The sequence below is a fragment of the Macaca thibetana genome, chromosome 10 (genome assembly GCF_024542745.1).
Source record: "Macaca thibetana thibetana isolate TM-01 chromosome 10, ASM2454274v1, whole genome shotgun sequence".
Taxonomy (NCBI): Eukaryota; Metazoa; Chordata; class Mammalia; order Primates; family Cercopithecidae; genus Macaca; species Macaca thibetana.
This window is the reverse complement of record NC_065587.1, coordinates 53770490-53790113: the sequence shown is the minus strand read 5'-3', so window position 1 is coordinate 53790113 and position 19624 is coordinate 53770490. Positions and strand designations below refer to the sequence as shown.

General features: G+C 51.5%; 2 protein-coding genes across 3 annotated transcripts in view; both read right to left on the bottom strand.

Annotated features, from left to right (window-relative positions):
• NCOA5 (nuclear receptor coactivator 5) overlaps nt 1-19624 on the bottom strand; it is a 255054-nt gene that overhangs the window by 107952 nt on the left and 127478 nt on the right. The window lies entirely within an intron of this gene.
• Nucleotides 6529-19624, bottom strand: part of CDH22 (cadherin 22) — a 132911-nt gene continuing 119815 nt past the window's right edge. For both annotated transcript variants that reach the window (XM_050806456.1, XM_050806458.1), the window contains 4 exons: nt 19383-19504; nt 19145-19262; nt 10764-11015; nt 6529-7883 (listed from right to left, as the gene is read on the bottom strand). In XM_050806456.1, coding sequence (XP_050662413.1) covers nt 7294-7883; nt 10764-11015; nt 19145-19262; nt 19383-19504 — 1082 coding nt within the window. In that variant the 3' untranslated portion in view covers nt 6529-7293. The remainder of the gene's footprint in view (nt 7884-10763; nt 11016-19144; nt 19263-19382; nt 19505-19624) is intronic.

The window sequence follows — 19624 nt, the reverse complement described above, 5'->3', positions numbered from 1 at the left end:
AAGAAAGAGGCAAAAGGCATGAGTCAGCAGCCTTTCAAAGAGGTGTCCCAGAAGCTGCTACATGACAATTCTGCTTCTATTTATTGGCTGGGACTCAGTTCATGCACGGTTCATACACAGCTGTGAAGGACGCTGGGAAATGTGGTTTTTGTAATAGAAGGCCATACGCCCAGCTAAAATTTGGAGCTTCTCTGATTAAGGAAGAAAGTGAGACTGTGACCTCCTCTCTTCCTCACTGGTCTCCCTCTCACTTCTTTCATCCTCTAATCCAGCTTGGGCAAGTAGCCAGGATAATCTTTCTAAAATGCAAATCTATACATAAGGTTGCCAGATTTAGCAAATAAAAATACAAAATTCCCAGTTAAATGTGAATTCCAGATAAGCAATATATAAGTGATTTAGCATAAGTATGTCCTGTGCAATATTTAGAATACTAATACTAGAAAAATTATTTTTTATTTATCTGAAATTCGCATTTAACTGGGCACCCTGCAATTTATCTGTCCAGCCTATCCCTATACTTTTCATGGGTCCCCACTGTGGTCAGAAAAAGACCCAATTTCTCTGGAAGGCTCTGCTGGGCCCTTTGCAATCTGTTCCCCAACGGACCTGTCCAGGTCCTTATTCCCTGAACAAGTCCTGCACTGCTTCCACTTTCTCCAAGTCCCCAAAACCTTTGCTTAAGCTCTTTTCTTGGGAGACTGTCCTTCTCCATCTGAGAAGGCACACGCACCCAGAGGGAACATGGCTTCTGTGGCTCTAGATTCCTGGGGACATGGTAGGGATGAGCGATTATTTGCTGAATGAAATGATGGGTCCAGGGACACACGCAAATGAGAGGCAAGGTTGGAGTGGTTCCCTCACATTCTGACTCTCTGTACAGTGCTCTCTGCACCCAGATGGGCTCATGTGGGCCCAGCACTGGTATCTCTATCCCTGGGGCCTTCATTTTCAACAATCCCACGTCTGGGCATGGCACCCCCCAGCACACAGGGGGTTAAACCAGCCTTGGAGTTGGGAGCTGGAGCCCATGGAATCCTTCCTGACAATAAAGCTAATGAATCCCTCCTTGCTGTTTTCTCTTACACAATAACATTTAATCATCATTTGCACAGCAGATGAGAAGTTTGCGGCAGATGCAATTCTGCGTGACTGGCGATTTCTGCGTGTGGGCACCATTCCTGCTGTCCCCAGCACACCTGACGGTCTGGGACTGGGCAGGCTGTGCCCCAGAGAGGGTGTGTGTGCATCCATGTGACAAGGATCTGACTCCACACATGTGGGAGATGGGCTTTAGAGGCACGTGTCTATGTGCGTGCTTGTCTGTGGGGTTGAGTTAGGCATATGGGGCATGGGTATGAGTGAACTGTGCTGGGCCTGCTTAAAGGTGCATGTGGACAGAGGTGGTTAATGCCTGAGGACACCTTGTCTGGAAGTTGAGGAACCTACACGGAGACAGGCAGATGCACGTATACCATTGCATGTGTGTGAGTGCTTGGTGCAGATCTGAGCATTTGTTGGAGGATGGCTGTTTGTTTAGGTGCTTGTAGGTGATCGTGTACATTATGTTCATACACATAGACCTGTGTGCTCACATGTACAAATGCATCTATGGGACCATACATTTGAATTTGGAGTTTGTAATGGACTGTTCCTGAGGTTACATTTGCTTTTCTGTGAGTGCATACAAATGTGCATATGACTGAGAATGAGAGCGTGGAGTTGTATGTTCATGCACAGAAGCACATGTGAGGGTATGCACACATATGTGCTGTGTATTTGAGTGGAAGTTTCTGAGGACACATATATGTTAGTGAATGTGTATGAGTATATACCTGAATGGGAAAATATGCTTGCTTATTGAAGAGTACCAGTGGACACATGTACATGCATGTAAGAGAACTTATCTATGGCAGGCATGTGTATGCTCTGAATACAAACATGAGCACACACATGAGAGCTTGCCTCCCGTGCATGCATAGCATGCTGGCATGTGTCCACATTTGCAGACTTGCAGGGATATGCTCTGTGTGTATCGCTGTGAACATGTCTGCATTGTGCCCACAGGTGTGAACGTGTCTGTGGGTACGACGTGTGCATTCATGTACTGGCATGCTCATGCACACACTGGAACATGAGCCATCTCGCGTCAGAGTGAGGGCTGACAGGGTTGCATTTTCCAAAGGCTCAGCGACCAGTGACAGAGCTGGCCTGGGAGTGCTTGCTGGCAGGAGGTGAGTGGAGCTGCTGATTTGTGACCTGGGGGCGGGCTGTGATGACGGCTGGCTGACGGATGCAGGCGCTTAGACGCCCTCTATGACAGCAGCCGGCTCTCTGAGCTGCCTGAATCAGGAGGTGGGAGGTTAGTTCTTGACCTGTGCTGCTCAATACTGGCTTCCCACCTCCCTGGTGCTTGTCCACAGCCACGTGAGGACACACACACATTGGTACACACCAGAGACACAGACCCTGGCTTGGACAGTGGTCAGCCAGCCAGGCCCCTCTGTCCATCTTGCTCCCAGCTCTGCCATCCCCCTGGAGTGCCTCCCCTTCTCACCAACATGCTTCTCTGTCCTCCCAGAAACTCGACTCAGAATCAGAGTCATCTAGGCCCTGTGCAGAGCTGTGGCGGGTGGGAGTGTAAAATGATTTCAGGTCTTTAAAGGCTTCGTGCCCTTGGGCAAAGCGCGGGTCATCTGTGAGCCCTGGGTTCCTCATCTCATCCTCATCAAACAGGCCTAATGAAAGCACCTGCTTGAAATCAAACAAGGCAAATTATGTAAAAGCACTAAACACAGTAAACACAGCATCCATTCTCCATGAGATTTACCTATCTTAGTATTAATTATGTACAGTGCTGAGAACAGGGCCTGGCATGCCGCAATGCTACATAAGTGTGCTGTCACCGTCATCACTACTATCATCATTGTCATTAATATCCCTGGTTCTGAAATCCTTGGCCAATTGCACATCAATTCTTGCTCAAGACCCTGAATACTCTTTTATCCCATGATAATGATGGTGATGATGATGATGACAATAAAAGGGGAATATTTTTCTTTTCATCTTCCTAGATGCCTTGTAAGGAGGGCAGGCACGGTAAGTGGAAGGCTCTTTATTTTCTAAGCTCCTTGATAGAGCTGGGTTTGCTTATTTGGAGCCTGGAGCTGGCATGGTTGTATTTTCTGCCTAACACAGGGAGAGGATTTGGAACTCTTGGGGAACCTGGTGGGAACCAATGAGACAGACGACCAAAAGCTGTGTGTTCCATAAAACCCTCCTCTGTGACCCCAAGTCATCAGAAAAGCTCACAAATGCTTGGCATGAGTAGACACCTTGTGCAACCCAGTGAAAGGGCAGGACTCACTGGATTTCACTGTGGGCTGGCTCAGCACCCAGTGGAGACAGCAAGCGTGGATGCAGGAGCTAGAAGCAAAGGGGATTGAGGGAATGTTACCTTTTCCTCCACACCTCACTCTGGAACTAGCAGAAATCATGGGGAGGCTTGAGGACTTCTACAGGCTGTGGAATGCGGTGGTGGGTAGAGGAATGAGCTCTCTGAGCACAGACAGGGACTTTTGGATACACACAAGACATATGTTTGGGGCTTCCTGTGTGCCGGACACTGTGTGTGCTGCTGACGGGGTAGGTTCTGGGGGCCAGAGCACCCAGTTTTAAATCTCAGCATCTCCACTTACTAGTCCTTTGATCTTGCACAAGTTACTTAACCTTCTTGTGCCTCAGTTTTCTCACCTGTAAAATGGGGGCTGCCTCATTGCGTTGTTGTGGGATTAAATGAGTTAATTTATGTAAAATGCTCAGTAAGTGTTAGCTGTTGCTATTGCATTTTATCCTTATTGCAACCCTATGAAGTAGCTGGTCTGAGCATATGCACTTTATGCATAAGAAAATGGAGGCACATAGAGGATAAATAACTTGTCTGAAGCCCCACAATGGCTGGGCGTGGTGCCTCATGCTTGTAATCCCAGCACTTTGGGAGGCCAAAGAGGGAGGATCACTTGAGCCCAGGAGTTTGAGACCAGCCTGGGCAGCATAGCAAGACTCCATCTTTACAAAAAATTAGCTAGATGTGGTGGTGCATGTCTGCAGTCCCAACTACTTGTGGGGCTGAGGTGAGAGGATCAGTTGAGCCCGGTATATTGAGGCTGCAGTGAGCCATGATCGTGCCACTGCACTCCGGCTGGGTGACAGAGCAAGACCCTGGAAAGAGGGAAGAAAAGAAAGCAAAGCAAAGAAAAGAAAAGAAAAGAAATGAAAGGAAAGAAAAGAAAGAAAGAAAGAAGGAAAGAAAGAAAGAGAGAGAAAGAAAGAAGAAAGGAAAGAAAGAAAGAGGGAAAGGAAAGAAGGAAGGAAGGAAGGAGGGAAAAAGAGAGAGAGAGAAAGAAAGAAAAGGGGGGAGGGAGGGAAGGAAAGAAAGAGAGAGAAAGAGAGAGAGAGAGAAAGAAGAAAGAAAGGAAGGAGAAAGAAAAAGAGAAAGACAAAGAGAGAGAGAGAAGGAAAGAAAAAGAAAGAAAGAAAGAGAAAGAAAGAAGGAAATCATACAGTGGGTAAATAGTAGAGCCAAAGGCTCAGAAGGCGAATCTGGATAAATAATGTTCTTTATTTCTGGCAAGATCTTTGACTCTGTGTGACCTTGGGTAAGTCATTCTCCATGTGTGAGGTTTAGACAGGATGTTCAAGGGACCTATAACTTCATGTCCATGTATCCCTCTGGACATATACTCTGCCTGTAACCTCCTTCTTGGCAGGGTCAGTATCTGCTAAGGCAACCAGTGCATGTGGAAGGGGCAGGCTTGGAGCCAGGGGGACCTGTGCCATCTCTGCTCTGTCCTATACTAGCTGGGAGACCTTGAACCAGCCACTTTATTCCCCTGGGTTTCAGTTTCCCCCTTCTACAACGGAGCTGGCAACCAACCTTAGAAATGCTGCTGGGCTTCTGTATGTGAGAGCTGGGCACACAGGGGTGAGAGAGGTGGCTGCAGCTCTCCCCAGGGGTCCCCAAGTTAACATGCCCATTTGTAGCATGAGCTATAGGAACCATGGGTTAAGGGTCCCACATGGGATGATTTGGGGGTTCCCAGATTTCCCTCCACTTGGGCTTACCATGCTAACCCCACATCCCTGCCACTGGCCACTCTCAATGGACTTTAGAAGGCATGTTCAAGTTGAGCAAGTTATCAAGTTCCTTAACCTGGCCTTCAAGTTCTTTTCACAACTACCTCCAACCAGCCTTCCCTGCCTCATGTCCCACCACTCCTCCACCCTGTGATTCAGTCCCAAGGGCCACACACCCTTCCTGAAACTGCCACATCCTTCTTGCCTTCTCCCCACCCCCAGCCTTTGCAGATGCTCTTCGTTCCTCTTGGAATACTCTTGCTCGCTTGGCCACCTCACATCCCATACTCATTCTTCAAGACCCAGTTGAAGTTACTTCCTTTGGGAAGCCCTCCAGGATTACTCAGTCTTTCTTTAGTGCTTCCAGGAGATCTTATTCTGTTAATTCTACTACTCTTACCAAACACATTATTTTTGGCTGCTTCAGCTCCCTGATCCACTTCCTTCCTCCAACTTAGGTCTTGAGCCACTGGAAGGGAGGAACTACCTATCATCTGTGTAACCCTCAGCAGTTTACTACTCTCTCAGCCTCAGATTCCTCATCTGTGAACTGGGGCTGACAGTACCTAAATGAGAGAAAATAATGCAGGTAAGGCACTGGGACATACTGGCCATCTCTGGATCTATCACAGTGGACCTTGGCAAATGTGGGAATGAATGAGAGCCCTCTGGGAGGGTAAGAAAAATAAGGCTAATAAGCATTTATTGGGAACTTTCCACATGTCAGGAAGGCACTGAGTTCAGAGCTTAACATCCACTATCTCATTTAAGACTTTTAATAATCCTTTAAGGAAGAGACTATCATTACCCCCATTTTACAGATAAGGCAACTGAGGCTTCAGCAGTGGAGGACCTTGATGAAGGATGCCCAGCTAGCAGGAGCTGGAATTCATGTTGGATCAATGTGGAATGAATGAATCACTTGGGTGTGGGGGGAGGTGGGAGGACAGATAACCTGTATCTTATAATCATATGGTTTTAGAGTTGGAAACTCTTCACGTGACTTAGTCCAGGGGTTCTTAATTTGGGATCCATGAGTGGGGAAACTGATGGGTTCCAAAGCCAGATAGATAAGGTCCCCGCCCCTTACCCAGTGGTTTCTGACCCCTCTGTCTCCTGCCAATCCTTGCATCCACTCAAGTCCTAGAGTCACCCAGCTTGTTCTTGCTTGGCTCCGCTGGTGTTTCAGTGTGGTCTGAGACTCCTGAAGGCTCCACAGTTGCTGGGGGTGTCCTTATCCCCCACGCAGGGCAGGATCAGGAGCTGACAGTTGCAACGTTTTCCTCTCCCCTTGGAGATGTAGGGAAAAGGGGAAGGGCATCTGGAGCAAGGGAGAGAGCTCAGACCTTGGAGGCAGACACACTAGGCTTCTAAGAACCACAAAGATAAGAATAGTAACAAAGGCTAGCATTTATTGAACACCTACTATGTGCCAGGCACTGTCCTAACCACTTGACACATATGAACCCTTTTCAGCCTCACAACTCTTCGAGGTAGGTTCTGTTATTAACCCCATTTGACAGATGAGGAAACTGAGGCCCAGAGAAGTGAAGTGACTTGCCCGAGGCCAGGCAGCTGGCCAGTGCCAGAGGCTCTGCCATTCACTGGCCAGGTGCCCTTGGACGGGTCACAGCCACTTCTCTGGGGTCCTTTCCCCTTCTATTCCGTGCAGGACACCACCTCATGGTTTCTCTGACGACTGAGCTGGTCTCTGTACAGCGTCCCAACACACAGTAGGTGCTTAGTAAATGAATAGCCTTCTTTCCTCTTAACTCTGATGGGGGAAACCTGGGGTGGGGGCATCTCAGCGGCGTGCTCCCTCCAGCATTCTCCCCCAGGCCAGGATTGAGTGACCCGCCCCTTCCCGACTCTGCAACGCCACCCCCATCTCCCATTCTAACCCCAGAGCCACGCCGCGCCCGGTTTCGCCTCAGTTTTAATGCCGTTGGTCAGAATCCCGCACCTCTGGGCCCCAAAGTTGCACCCCTACAGGAGGAGGAGCGAGAGAATCCGCTCCTAGCAAGTCCTCCTCCGTCCGGCCGCCGAGGGAGGGTTGGGGAGGGCAGGGAAGGGGCTCCACGGGGAAACGCGTTGTCCTGGGGGCCCCGGCGTGTGCTGGGCGGGTGAGCAGCCGCGCCCTGACGGCAGGGCGCAGGGCTAGGAGGCCTGGGCCTCGTCGTCCCCGCGGTGGCCGGCGTAGAGCGCGGCCAGGGGCCGGAAGCGCGGACCCCAGCTGCTGAGATAGGCGAAGTCCTGCTCCGAGCCCGACGAGCCACTGTGCAGCGAGCTGAGCGAGCCGGCCGGTGAGTCCGCGCCCTCGAAGGCGTAGGTCTGGAAGGCGTCGTAGGGCGGCACCGATAGGTCCCCGTCCGCCAACGCCACCTTGCGGCTGATGAAGTCCCTGAACACTGAGAAGTCCGGCTCGGGGCTCGGCGGCCCCTGCGGCAGCGAGTGGCGCTCGGAGGGTAGGTGGGCCTGCGGGGGGCTGCCCGCGCCCCCGCCCGAGCCCCCGACCGCGCCCCCGCCCCCGCCCGCGCCGCCGCCCGCGCCGCCGCCCCCGTCGCCGCCCTTGAGCTCGCCGAAGTCGTAGAGGCTCCGCAGCGCCGACATGTCGTAGGCTTCGGTGTCCTGCTCGCCGCCGCCTTCGTCGTTGTATTTGATGACGTTGTCCCGCATGTCCTCATCCTCGTCCGAGCTCAGGTGGCTCTTGTGGTGGCGCCTGAGGGTGAGGATCAGCAGCACCAGCACTGCCAGGGGGACAGAGGGGGCGACTGAGGGCCAAGCCCCGCCCACGGCGTTAGGAGGACCCTCTACCCCATCTCCTCCCGCTTCCCGCCAGCAGAGTGGGCCCAGTCTCAACGTTCCTACAGATTTCCTGGATTTCTGTTCAAAAAGCCATTCTTACAATCAAAACTGAGCTGAGTGTCTGGAGCGGTAGTGAGCTACCCATCTCGGGAGGTATGCAAATCGAGGCTAGATTACTCTGGGGTGGAGGTGGCCAATGGGAGAGCAGTGTTAAAGGTTTTCCCGGGTGTTGAGGCCTGAGGTCTCCCTTCTCAGCTCTATGAAGAGATATATTCTCTGAGGACTCTAGGTGCTGGGGGTGTGTAGCAGGCAGCTGAGAAACAGACGGAACTGGGGGAGTGAAAGATGTCCTTCACCCTGACCTCTCTTTCACCCTCACCCTCCTCTACCACACCAGAAGTCTTGAGCTCCTACTCAGCCCTTTGGTTCTTCTGCAGGTCAAGGCCTGCAGGAACCCTTCCCTGAGAGCTGCAGGCCAGGTTCCGTGCCTTCCCCTCCAAGATTCCCCAGGACGGGCCTCCTTCCTCTATCATACTGGTTCTCAAAGTGCAGCCCCTGGGCAACAGCAGCATCCCCTTGGAAGCTTGTTAGAAATGCAGACCCTTGGATCCTGGCACGGATCTTGTGGCAGTGGAGGGGGATCTGTGTTTTAACAAGACCTGCAGACATGAAGGGGCAGCTCAAGTTTGAAAGCCACAGCTCTGTCATAGACCAGACCCTGCTGTGTTACCATGTCTGTCTCCTCCCCAAAACACACACCCTAAGCTACCCTTGAGGACCTGGGAAATGTTCCTCTATCTTGGTGGCTGGCATGCAGTGAGCACCTGAACCATGCTTGTCGAGTGAATGGATGACTGAAGGAAGAGTTGGATGGAGGACACGGGTAAGTGAATGAATGCTTGTCCCCTCTTGGCTTTCTTCACTTGATTTCCAAGACTCCACATTCTCCTCCTCCTCCTCCAACTTCACTGATCACTCATTCTCAATCTTCTAAGCAGGCTTCTCCTCGCCAACCTTAACTCAGATGTCCTAGGATTCAGACCTCAGTTCTGAATCCATGCTCCCTCTCTTGGAGCTCTCGTTTGGTCTCAACGGCTTTAAAAGTTCCATTTAGAAACTGACAATTCCCATATCTCAGCCTCCAGCCTGAACCTCTCCCCCGAAATCTAGATTGTACATTCAATTTCCTACTCAACATGTCCTCTTGTTGACCAAGCGAATCTCAAACTTAACAGGTCCAAAGGTGAAATACTAATCTTTCCCCCTTCCCCACCCCGAGTCTCCCCCATCTCAGTGTTAGCAACCCCGACTTTTCAATTACTTAGGGCTTTTAAGTCTCTTTTGCTGACTGCTAAATCTCAGTGTCTAGCACATGGGAGGGACTCACTGGATGGATGTATAGGTAAATGATGGTGGGTGGATGGACAGACAGATGGACAGACATGTACCAGGTACTGTGCTGGGCACTGGACTCTTGTTGCTCCTCCAAACAGCTCCAGTGGCCAGGGCTGGCTGTGAGGGCTATGGGGCAGGGCACCTGCTCACCACCTAACAAGGTGGCCTGTGACAGGGAAGAGCATGAGAGCTGGGGACAGGCCTGGAGGGAGGGCACAGGGAAGGAAGGTGTCAGGAGAGAAGTGGGAAAGATGGATGGATGGCTTTCAGAGCCGAGGCTGGGAGCTATGGAGGGGGATGCCCACGGGAGCAGATGGTGAGGTTTGCGGGCGGCGGGCGACAGATGTGCCAGGCCTGATCAGTGATTCCGCCCGTCACCTTTAGAGCACTGATGTGCACTGTCTTCGTTTGTGGGCAATTAGGCAGAAATTTGTTTGCACTGCCTCGGAAAATGAAACTGCTGTAAAGTGCACCCTCTGGAAAAAGGGTTTCTGAGCCATGGGCTGGGGTGGGGGGAGAAGGGGGGCTTCCCAACTAGGAGAAGCCTGCCCAGGGCCTCTGCTGGGACCTGAGGAGGTACAGCCTGGCCCTGGGCAGGTCCTCAGAGGGTGGACAGAGGCCATGCCAGTGCTCAGCAGCGAGGGCATGGGGAGGCAGCTGACATCTCCCAGGGAGCACAGCAAGGCTAGAATCTGCGCTTGGACCTCCCTTGAGCTCCTCTAGCTTTGGCCTCAGTGCCCTTCTGTACTTGGGTGGCTACAGCTGTGAAAGGTGGCATATGGCCACTCAAATCCAGGTTAGCTTCTGAAACTTGACCTCTTCATTGGGGACACTTTGGGGTTCAAATGGCTGCTAGTGGGCTGGAACCCGTGTAGACTTTGCCCCCCTCCCCACCACCAATGACTTGAGATTTTGCTCTCAGTTTAGATTAATAGCAGGTGGTGTAGTTAGAGGAGTAGAGGACACAGGGTGAGAAGACGTAATATCAAATCCGAAGACTATCCGGTACCCTTACACCAGCCACCTAACCTCTCTGACCCTCAGCGCTTTCATCTGAAAAATGGGATAATATATGCCTGGCCATGTGGTTGTGAGGTTCACAAGAGCCCTTCTTACTAAAAGTCCTACATAGAGACTAAAAAGGGACCATTCACATAAGAGAATTAAAAAAAAATATGCTAGGGTGAGGTTTAGGCTGTGTAGGGGGTGGGCCACAGTGAGCTCATCCCTGGAGTTGGTGGCGGGGCTGCTCTGCACTTAGAAGACTCCTCTTGGGGGCTGCATGTTAGAGCTTGGAGATCGTTTGGCCAGCCCATCCTCATGTGGACAGGGAAGCTGGGGCCCCATGGGGGCTGGTTAGGAAGGAAACCCAGGACCCCAGGATGGGGGTCAATCAGGCAGGGCTGGGTGGCTCTCGATGGACTCACCGACCAGTATGAGAACGCAGACCAAGAGTGCAATGAGGGCGCCGGGGCTGAGGGAGGCGGCCATGACAAAGGCCGTGGTGTTGCAGGATTGGATGGTGCCGGAGCTGTCGCAGCCACAGATGCGGATGGTGAGTGTGCCCGTGCTGCTCAGCGTGGGTGGCCCGCTGTCCACTACCAGGATGGGCAGGAAGAACACGTCCTGCTCCTGCCGGTTGAAGCCCACGTGCTGCGTGTGCACTGCAGCGGTGTTGTCTGTTCCAGAAGAAGGGGGTGCGGTGTGACTTGGAGCCGGGGGTCAGCATCCTTGTCCTAGCCACCTCTTGATTGCACTGTGAGATTTACCTCCCTATGCCCCAAACTACAGCCTCCCAGTGGAATCATGAGTCTCTTCTCTGATCTCCCAAAATTCTGTTACAAGGTGCCTCCAAATTCTGCCCCATGCTGCCCAAAGATTCTGTCCCCCAAAGTCTGCCCTCAGCTGCCCAAAGATCCTGTCCCCATGTAGCCCACAATTCTGTCCTCAACCATCCCAAGATTCTGTTTTCAGCTATCCTAAGATTTTGTCCTCAGCTGTGCCAAGGTCCCCAGCTATTCTAAGATTCTGTCCCCAGCTAGGCCAAGGTCCTGTCCCGGCTATGTCTTTTTTTTTTTTTTTTCATATTGTCTCAATAGTTTGTTTTTGCTCTAGATTCCACCCCAGCTTCCCAGTGTATTCTGACCCTAGGAGTCCTATAGGGTCCTTGGGTTGTGGTTTGTTGGGCCCTGACAAGTCCTGGGTCATCAGAAGGGACCAGGTCATCAGAAGGCAGAAGGCCAGCCAGCATCTGCCTTTGGCTGTGGGATCTTTCTGTCTTTCATACCCCAAGGCTAGTTGAGAGTCCTGGAGCCTGACAAGGAGTCTCTGCCTAAGAGGCTGAGCCTAGAGGGCTGGGGGCGTGGTGAGGGGCCTGATGAGGGGCCCTGGAGTGTCGAGGTCGTCTCCTTCACATCTTTCTTTTTCACACAGGCGGCCAGAGAGGACAGTGAACAAATACAAATGGAACTCATGGCACTAGTTCAGCCTGTCACTGGGGAAGCCAGGCAGGACGCAGGGGGATGGTGGCTGGCCTTGGATCACAGGCTGAGGTGACAGGTGGCACCCCCTTCTCCGCCCTTCCTGCCTTCTTCACACCTGTTCTGTAGGAGTCAGGCCACCTGACCCTCTGTCATTTTGATGGCCCCTCTCAGTTCTGCACACGCAGGGAGACGAAGTGCCCAGAGCTCAAGGCTGCTGCCCCGCCCTTCACAGCCAACTCTGCCAAAGGGGGCCCTGCCTTCCTGCTGGGGACCTTCAGTCCTCCTTCTCCCCGCGGTCTTCAGTCTGCTCTTTCTAATCTGAGAGCCAGATCTGGGAGATCTGTTGGCAGCCTGGGTTCCTTGCCCTGCTTCGTGGCCCCAGTTAACCCAGCCCCTTCCCCAGACGCCCCCAATTCAGCACCCTAGATCTGGCCTTTCTCATCACGGATGCTATGCAGCAGAAGGAGCCCTGGGAAGGTCTGACTTGTGGCCTTTGGCACATCTCAGAAGTGGACTGCAGGTCCAGATGCAGCGCAACTGGCCATGAGTTGGAAGCTGCCCACGAGGTGCCGGGAACATGAGGGTTCATGCCATTAGCCTATCTCCTTTTACATATATTTGAGAATTTCCATTAAAATGTTGAAAAACAATGCAAGTCTATCATTTACTAGCTGGGGAAACCCACTGAGCTTCTCTAAGCTTCAGTTTACCCGTCTGTAAACTCAGAAAGGGTATCATGCAGGTGTGAGGATTAGATGGTGTAATTCACACATAACCCTTAGAAAAGTTCCCGGCCCATAGAAAGGCTCAATAATGCTGGTTAATATTTTTTCAGATCCCGCCCCCATCTTGCCTGTGCTGCACCCACTGCTGGCTCCCTGTCTAGGCTGCCCTGCCTTTGCTCATAAAGTTCCCGCTATCTGGAACACCCTTTTCACCTTCTTGCCTGGGCAAATTCCTCATCCGTCATGCTCCAGCTAAATGTCACCTCCTTTCTTGTGGCCTCCTTTCTCCACTTCCCTGGGAAGGATTTATGGCTCCCCCTCTCCCTGCTCTGACTACGCAGGTGCCATGCACAGTTCTGTTACAGCACTTGTCACATTGTGTTAAGTTAGTGTGTGCCTGTTTCTCCACTGCATGGCCAGCCAGGGCTGGCACGGAGCCAGTCTTGAAGAGCAATCCTTGAATGAACCACAGCTTTTGGGAGAACTGGTGGTCTCCGGTGAGCCCCTCAGGTCCCTGCTGCCACCCCATCCCCGGAGCTTACATGGGGTGGTCACATTGGATGGCAGCTCTGGTGGCCACCTCAGCCAAACAGAAGCAATTAAGGCAGAATTGCAGGCCCCTTGGGTTGGAAAGCCTTGGGAACTTGGCAAGGTTGAGTCAAGTTCGACAGTTCAAACTGGCTACACTCAGGCTTGAACTCTAGCTCTCCCACCAAAGGGTGCGTCAACCCCAGCTGGGAAAAATCTGCCTTCTGCAGGGGAAGAAAGGGGGCTGGAGGGCAAGATGGGAGAAAGAGGGAATGGCATGGGACCCATTTGCGCTGAATGGATATTTTTTATGCATCAAGGACTGTCTGCATATTTGAAATACATAGTAATGTTTAATCCTCACAACCTATTAAGAGTTGTGGTATTATTCCCATTTTGTATATATGGAAATTGTGGCTCAGAGACAAGTGACTTGTCTGAAATTTTCCAGTGAAAGCACTCTTCCTTCCTTCCATGCATCCAACAAATCTTTTTTTTTCTTTTCTTGAGACAGGGTCTCACTCTGTCACCCAGGCTGGAGTGCAGTGGTGTGACCTCAGCTCACTGTGACCTTGGCCTCCCAGGCTCAAGCAATCCTTCCACCTTAGCTTCCTGAGTAACTAGGGCTACAGGTGTGCACCACCATGCTCAGCTAATTTTTTTTTAATTTTTAAAGTTTTTTTTGTGTGTGTATGTGTAGAGATGAGGTCTCATTATATTGTCTAGGCTGGTCTCGAACTCCTGGACTCCTCTTGCCTCAACCTCCCAAAGTGGTGGGATTACAGGCATGAGCCACCATGCCTGGCCTCCATCCAACAAATCTTTATTAATTACTATGTGCTAGGTACCACGCTAGTCACTGAGAAAACAATAGAGAGCTAAGCCAGCTCACTGCTGGTCCTGGATCAGAGCTCATATTTTCATGTGAGAAACAATGCTAATCAAACAAACCCACAATTTAGTTAACAATTATAAACCATGGTGAGTGCTGTGAAGGAAGAATATAGGAAGAGCACATGACAGAGGACCTGAGCCAGTCTAGGAGTTCGGGGAGAGCTTCTTGGAAGAAGTGATATGATTCCTGAGCCCAAACAATGAGTTTAGGGAGAGGGAACAGCGCATGCAAAGGTCCTGAGGTTGGAAGAAGCATAATACACTCAGGGACCTGGGACACTGAGAGGACACTCAGTCCTTTGTGGCTGGAGGAATGAGGGTAATAGCTACAATGAGTCAAGACGAGGCTGGAGGAGGAGGCAGGCGCTCATTGTGGAAAGCCTGGGAGGCTGTGGTAAGGAATGTGGGTCATTTTCCCTCCCTCCCTCCCTCCCTCCCTCCCTTCCTTTTCTTTCTTCCTTTCACAGAATCTTGCTCTGTCACCCAAATTGGAGTGCAGTGGCGCAATGTTGGCTCAGAGCAACCTCCGTCTCCTGGTTCAAGCAACTCTCCTGCCTCAGCCTCCTGAGGAGCTGGGATTACAGGCGTCTGCCATCACGCCTGGCTAATTTTTGTACTTTTTAGTAGAGACGGGGTTTCATGATGTTGGCCAGGCTGGTCTCGAACTCTTGGCCTCAAGTGATCTGCCTGCCTCAGCCTCCCAAAGTGCTGGGATTACAGGCATGAGCCACCACTCCTGGCCAGAATCTGGATAATTTTCTTAAATGCAACAGCAGGCCATTGATTGGTGGGCTTTAAGCAAAGAAGTGACCTAGTGACAAACCCATTCATTCAACAGCAAGTAGGAATTGAGCACCATCTGTCTGTCAGGACTATTCTATCTGTCCTCCCTGGGGATACTGCAACGGACAGGATGGATGCGGTCCCTGTCTTTGCTGGGCCTGTGTTCTAGTTGAAGGAGCTTATCATCTAAAATGCAGGAGTCAATGTGGAAGAACAGCCAGGAAGCTCTCGCGTGTTTTAGGTGTGAGATAATAGTAGTAGTGGAGGCACAGAGAAGTAGGCAGATTTGAGAAATGAGTGGCTGGCTCTGGCTCAGCCTCAGATTGCCAAGCAAGAACAGGGATGTTTGTCTCTCAGGGTTGCTGTCTTGGGCCATGGGACCATATGTTCTGGGAACTCGGGTCCCCACCACTCCTCCACCCCATGAAGGGGAATCCCCAGGCATCATCCCTGAATGCATCAAGTTGCCCTCCTGGGCAGCAGCTGGCTTTAGTTGGGGAAGCCGCTGGCCACCCCAGCCCCCTACCCCACCCTTCTAGGTGGGATCTGTGCCCAGCGCTGCATCCATCCATCTGGCCTGACATACATCAGTGTCAATCCCTGGCTGCAAAGGCAATATTTATAAATCACGTTTCCAAACTGGCTACACATTTGTACAAAGAAACAGATGGGTTGGGGTAGCCGTTTGTCACCTAAGATATTTATACAGTGAGGAGGAGGGGGCTTGGCAAGTAGTGAGAAGGGGCTGAGGGACTGGAGGAGGAGGCCTTCCACGGCTGCTATGACCTCAGCGTGCTGCTGCCACCCAGTCCCCGGAGCTTACACCAGGTGGCACTCTGGATGGCAGCTCTGGTGCCCCCACCCTCCCCCCGCAGCTAAACAAAAGCAAGTGAGGCAGAATCTCGGGCCCCTTGGATTGTAAAGCCTGGTGAACTTGGTAGAGTTGAGCCAAGGCTAGCTGTGTTTCCTGTGACCAGCTCGAGATACTACTGCAATAATGAGTAGGCAGGGCTGTACTCGTTGTTAAAATATTGAAATACTTCCAAAAAAGGTTTAAATAGCTGTTGACACTGAGCCCCCCAAGTCCCTCCCTGCTGCCTCAGCCTTTTCCCCAGGCAGCCTCCCAACTTTGACACAATCAAGCCACGAAGGAGTTAATGCCTGGCATGGCAGGGTTTCTAGGGTCCTGCTCCAGGCTATGGTCAGCGTCCTTTCTGATTGGCCGTCTGAGCTGCACTGGTTGTTACATCTGTTTATTATTTTTCATTATTTATTTTTAATTATTGATTGACTGAGACAAGGTCTCACTCTGTCTCCCAGGCTGGAGTGCAGTGGTGTGATCATGGCTCAATGGAGCCTCAAACTCCTAGGCTCAAGTGATTCTCCTGCCTCAGCCTCCTGAGTAGCTGGGACTACAGGTGTGCACCACCACACCCAGCTAATTATTATTATTTTTTTAAAGGATGGGTTTTCACTGTATTGCCCAGGCTATTCTGAAACTCCTGGTTTCAAGGGATCCTCCTGCCTTGGCCTCCCAGAGTGCTGGGGTTATAAGCATGAGCCTTACATGTTTTTAACAGGACTCCCAGGGGTACAGACGGGTCTGGCTTCAGAGACCACTAAGGCCTCTCACATTGGGTGCGAGTGTGTAAAGGCCTTGAAAAGGATCCCAGACCTATTCCAAGGCCAGAAGGAAACCACATGATCTGGTTTGCTGACCACATCTCCTCCCAGTCCTGTCTCTTACTCACTCTAATCACTCAGGTCTCCTCCATTCCTAATTCACCCCAGTCCTGCTCACCACGGGGCCTTGCTGTTTCTACCACTGGGGTGGTCATTTTCTCTCATACCCTTTAGGTCCCTTCTCACTATGGATCCCCTTGGAGAGGCCTTCCCAGGCCACCCTGTTTAAGAAGATAGCTTCTCCTCTTACCCTGCTTTCCTTTTTTTTTTTTTTTTGGAAGTGGAGTGTTGCTCTTGTTGCCCAGGCTGGAGGGCAATGGTGCCATCTCACCTCACTGTAACCTCCGCCTCCTGGGTTCAAGCAATTCTCCTGTCTCAGCCTCTGGAGTAGCTGGGATTACAGGCGTGCACCACCACGCCCTGCTGATTTTTGTATTTTTAGTGAAGACGGAGTTTCACCACGTTGGCCAAGCTGGTCTCGAACTTCTGTCCTCAAGTAATCCGCCCACTTCAGCCTCCCAAAGTGTTGAGATTACAGGTGTGAGCCAACATGCCTGGTCCCTGCTTTACTTTTCACTGTTTCATTGAACACATTTTATCAAACACCTGCTATGTGCCAAGCACTGCTCCAGGCACCCAGGGTTGAAGAAAGACAAGTCCAGACCCTTGTGGAGACTGCATTATTCCTCCACCCCAGCCACTTGTCACCCCCAACACACTTTTTCATTTGTGTAATTTCTGTCTCACCTCACTAGAATAAAACTACGTTTTGTTGTGTTTGCTATTGCGTTTCCAGGACCCAGAGCAGACCCTGACACAGAGGCTTTGTGTCTCAATAAACGCTCAATACATAATTGCTGGACGTAGGAATTGATATTTCTAGGTATTAACACTATATCTCAGTGGCCCTTATTTTACTGGGGCCACCTAGCCACCCGGGACAGTAGGCATCTTCCCTCTTTTAGACAATGAAACTGAGGCTTAGAGAGGAACAGGTGTCCCAGCAGTTTGGGAGGTGGGTGGATCACCTGAGGTCAGGAGTTCGAGACCAGTCTGGCCAACATGAGGAAACCTTGTCTCTACTAAAAATACAAAAATTAGCCAGGAGTGGTGGTGCACTCCTGTAACCCCAGCTACTTGGGAGGCTGAGGCAGGAGAATCTCTCGGCCCTGGGAGATGGAGGTTGCAGTGAGCTGAGATTGCACCACTGCACTCCAGCCTGGGCAACAGAATGAGATGCTGTCTCAAACAAACAAACAAAACACACACACACACACATACACACACAAAACAACAACCACCACAAAAAACTAGAGAGGAACAGGAGCTTGCCAGGGTGGTATAGCGCGCGCTTTGCTAAGCCTGGTCCCTTATTTCCAGTTTGGTGACTAATCCCTTCCCCTCAGTCTATTCCTTAAAGGTTCAAACTTCAACATCATGAGGAACTTGTGAGAGCCAGAGGGGAGGAATCTCACAGTGGACTCAGGCAGGGCAGGGCAGCTTGCTTTCCCGGTGGTGTGCTAAGGCAGGAAGCACACTGGACTGGCGATGGGGGTGGGTTGAATCCTACCCACACCACTGACTCCCTATATGACCCTGGGCAGGGCTCTTTCTCTCTTACAGTCTCAGTTTCATCACCTGTAAAATGGGGAGAGGAGTCAGAAAACTACCTCACAAGATGGCTGTGAGGATGCAGAAAGAAATGTGAGTCTGGCGTGGTGTCTCATGCCTGTAATCCCAGCTCTTTGGGAGGCCAAGGTAGGAGGATCGTTTGAGCCCAGGAGCTGGATACCAGCCTGGGCAACACAGCAAGACCCCATTTCTACAAAAAATAAAAAAAAATTAGCCAGGGGTGATGGTGTGCACCTGTAGTACCAGCTACTCGGGAGGCTGACGCAGGACTGCTTGAGCCTAGGAATTCAAGGCTGCAGTGAGCTATGATTGCACCACTGCACTGCTGCCTGGGTGACAAAGTGAGACCTTGTTTCAAGAACAATTCCAAAAACCAAAAAGGGAATGTGAGTGGAACAAAGCAGTTTTTAAACTGCAGGGTGGGCTGGGCACAGTGGCTCACACGTGTAATCCCAGCACTTTGGGAGGCCGAGGCAGGCCGATAGCTTGAGCCTGGGAGGTCAAGACTAGTCTAGGCAATATGGCAAAAATCCCGTCTCTACAAAAAATACGAAAATTAGCTGGGCATGGTGGCACACATCTATGGTCCCAGCTACTTGGGAGGCTGAGGTAGGAGGATTGCTTGTGCCTGGATGGTGGAGGTTGCAACGAGCCACTGCACTCCAGCCTGACTGACAGAGACCCTGTCTAAAAAAAAAAAAAAAAAAAAAAAAATCAAATAAAAAACCAGAAACCTGCGGGGTGGGGAGTGTGTGCACGTGGCTTACTTCAGTCTTCACTCAGAACGGGGGCTCTTTCCACCCTGGACTCTGGCACAACCATTCCTCATTTATTCCCTGTCTATATCTTCCCATCTGCCATTTCTTATCCTTGGGACGCCCTCCTCCACTCCACCAACCCACACCCTGCTTGCGTTTGGCCAGTGGGCTGGGTAACAGCTCCAGCTTGGCCCAGACTTTCCATATGATCTTAGATCCAACATAGGCCCTGTGGGCGCCTCCGTCCCTCTGTCTATAATATGGGAACAGGGCAGAGAGACTGTGCCTCTCCCTTCTTGCATCCTAGGGTTTGGAGGCTCACCTTGGATGTCAAGCAGAGAGAAATGAGGGTTGCTGGGAGCTTCAGGCACCAGGCGGAAATAGAAGCGCTGCCCGCCTTGGGGCTCGTCTCTGTCCACCACGCTGATGGTCTGGATGAGCTGAAGGGTGAGGAGGGGATAGGGGGCTAGTGGTGAGGCTGAGACCACTCTGGGTCCAGGCAGAGGGTGCTGCTGGCCAGTCCTGGAAGCAACCCCCAGTCCCCAGCCCCTCAGGGGTACCTGGCCTGGCTTGGCATCCTCGCATACAGCTGCCTCGTAGGGTGTGGCCAGTTCTGGGGGATTGTCGTTCACATCCAGGATTCGGATCCTTAGGGATGCCCGGGAGAGCTGGGCATGATTGTCTGTAATGAGAGCACAGGAGCGGGGGAGAGGCAGCAAGTGTGAGATCTAGATAGCCTCCTCTCTACTACAAGGACAACAATAGGCAGTGGGGTCATGCTGAGAGATTTGTGGGTTAACCA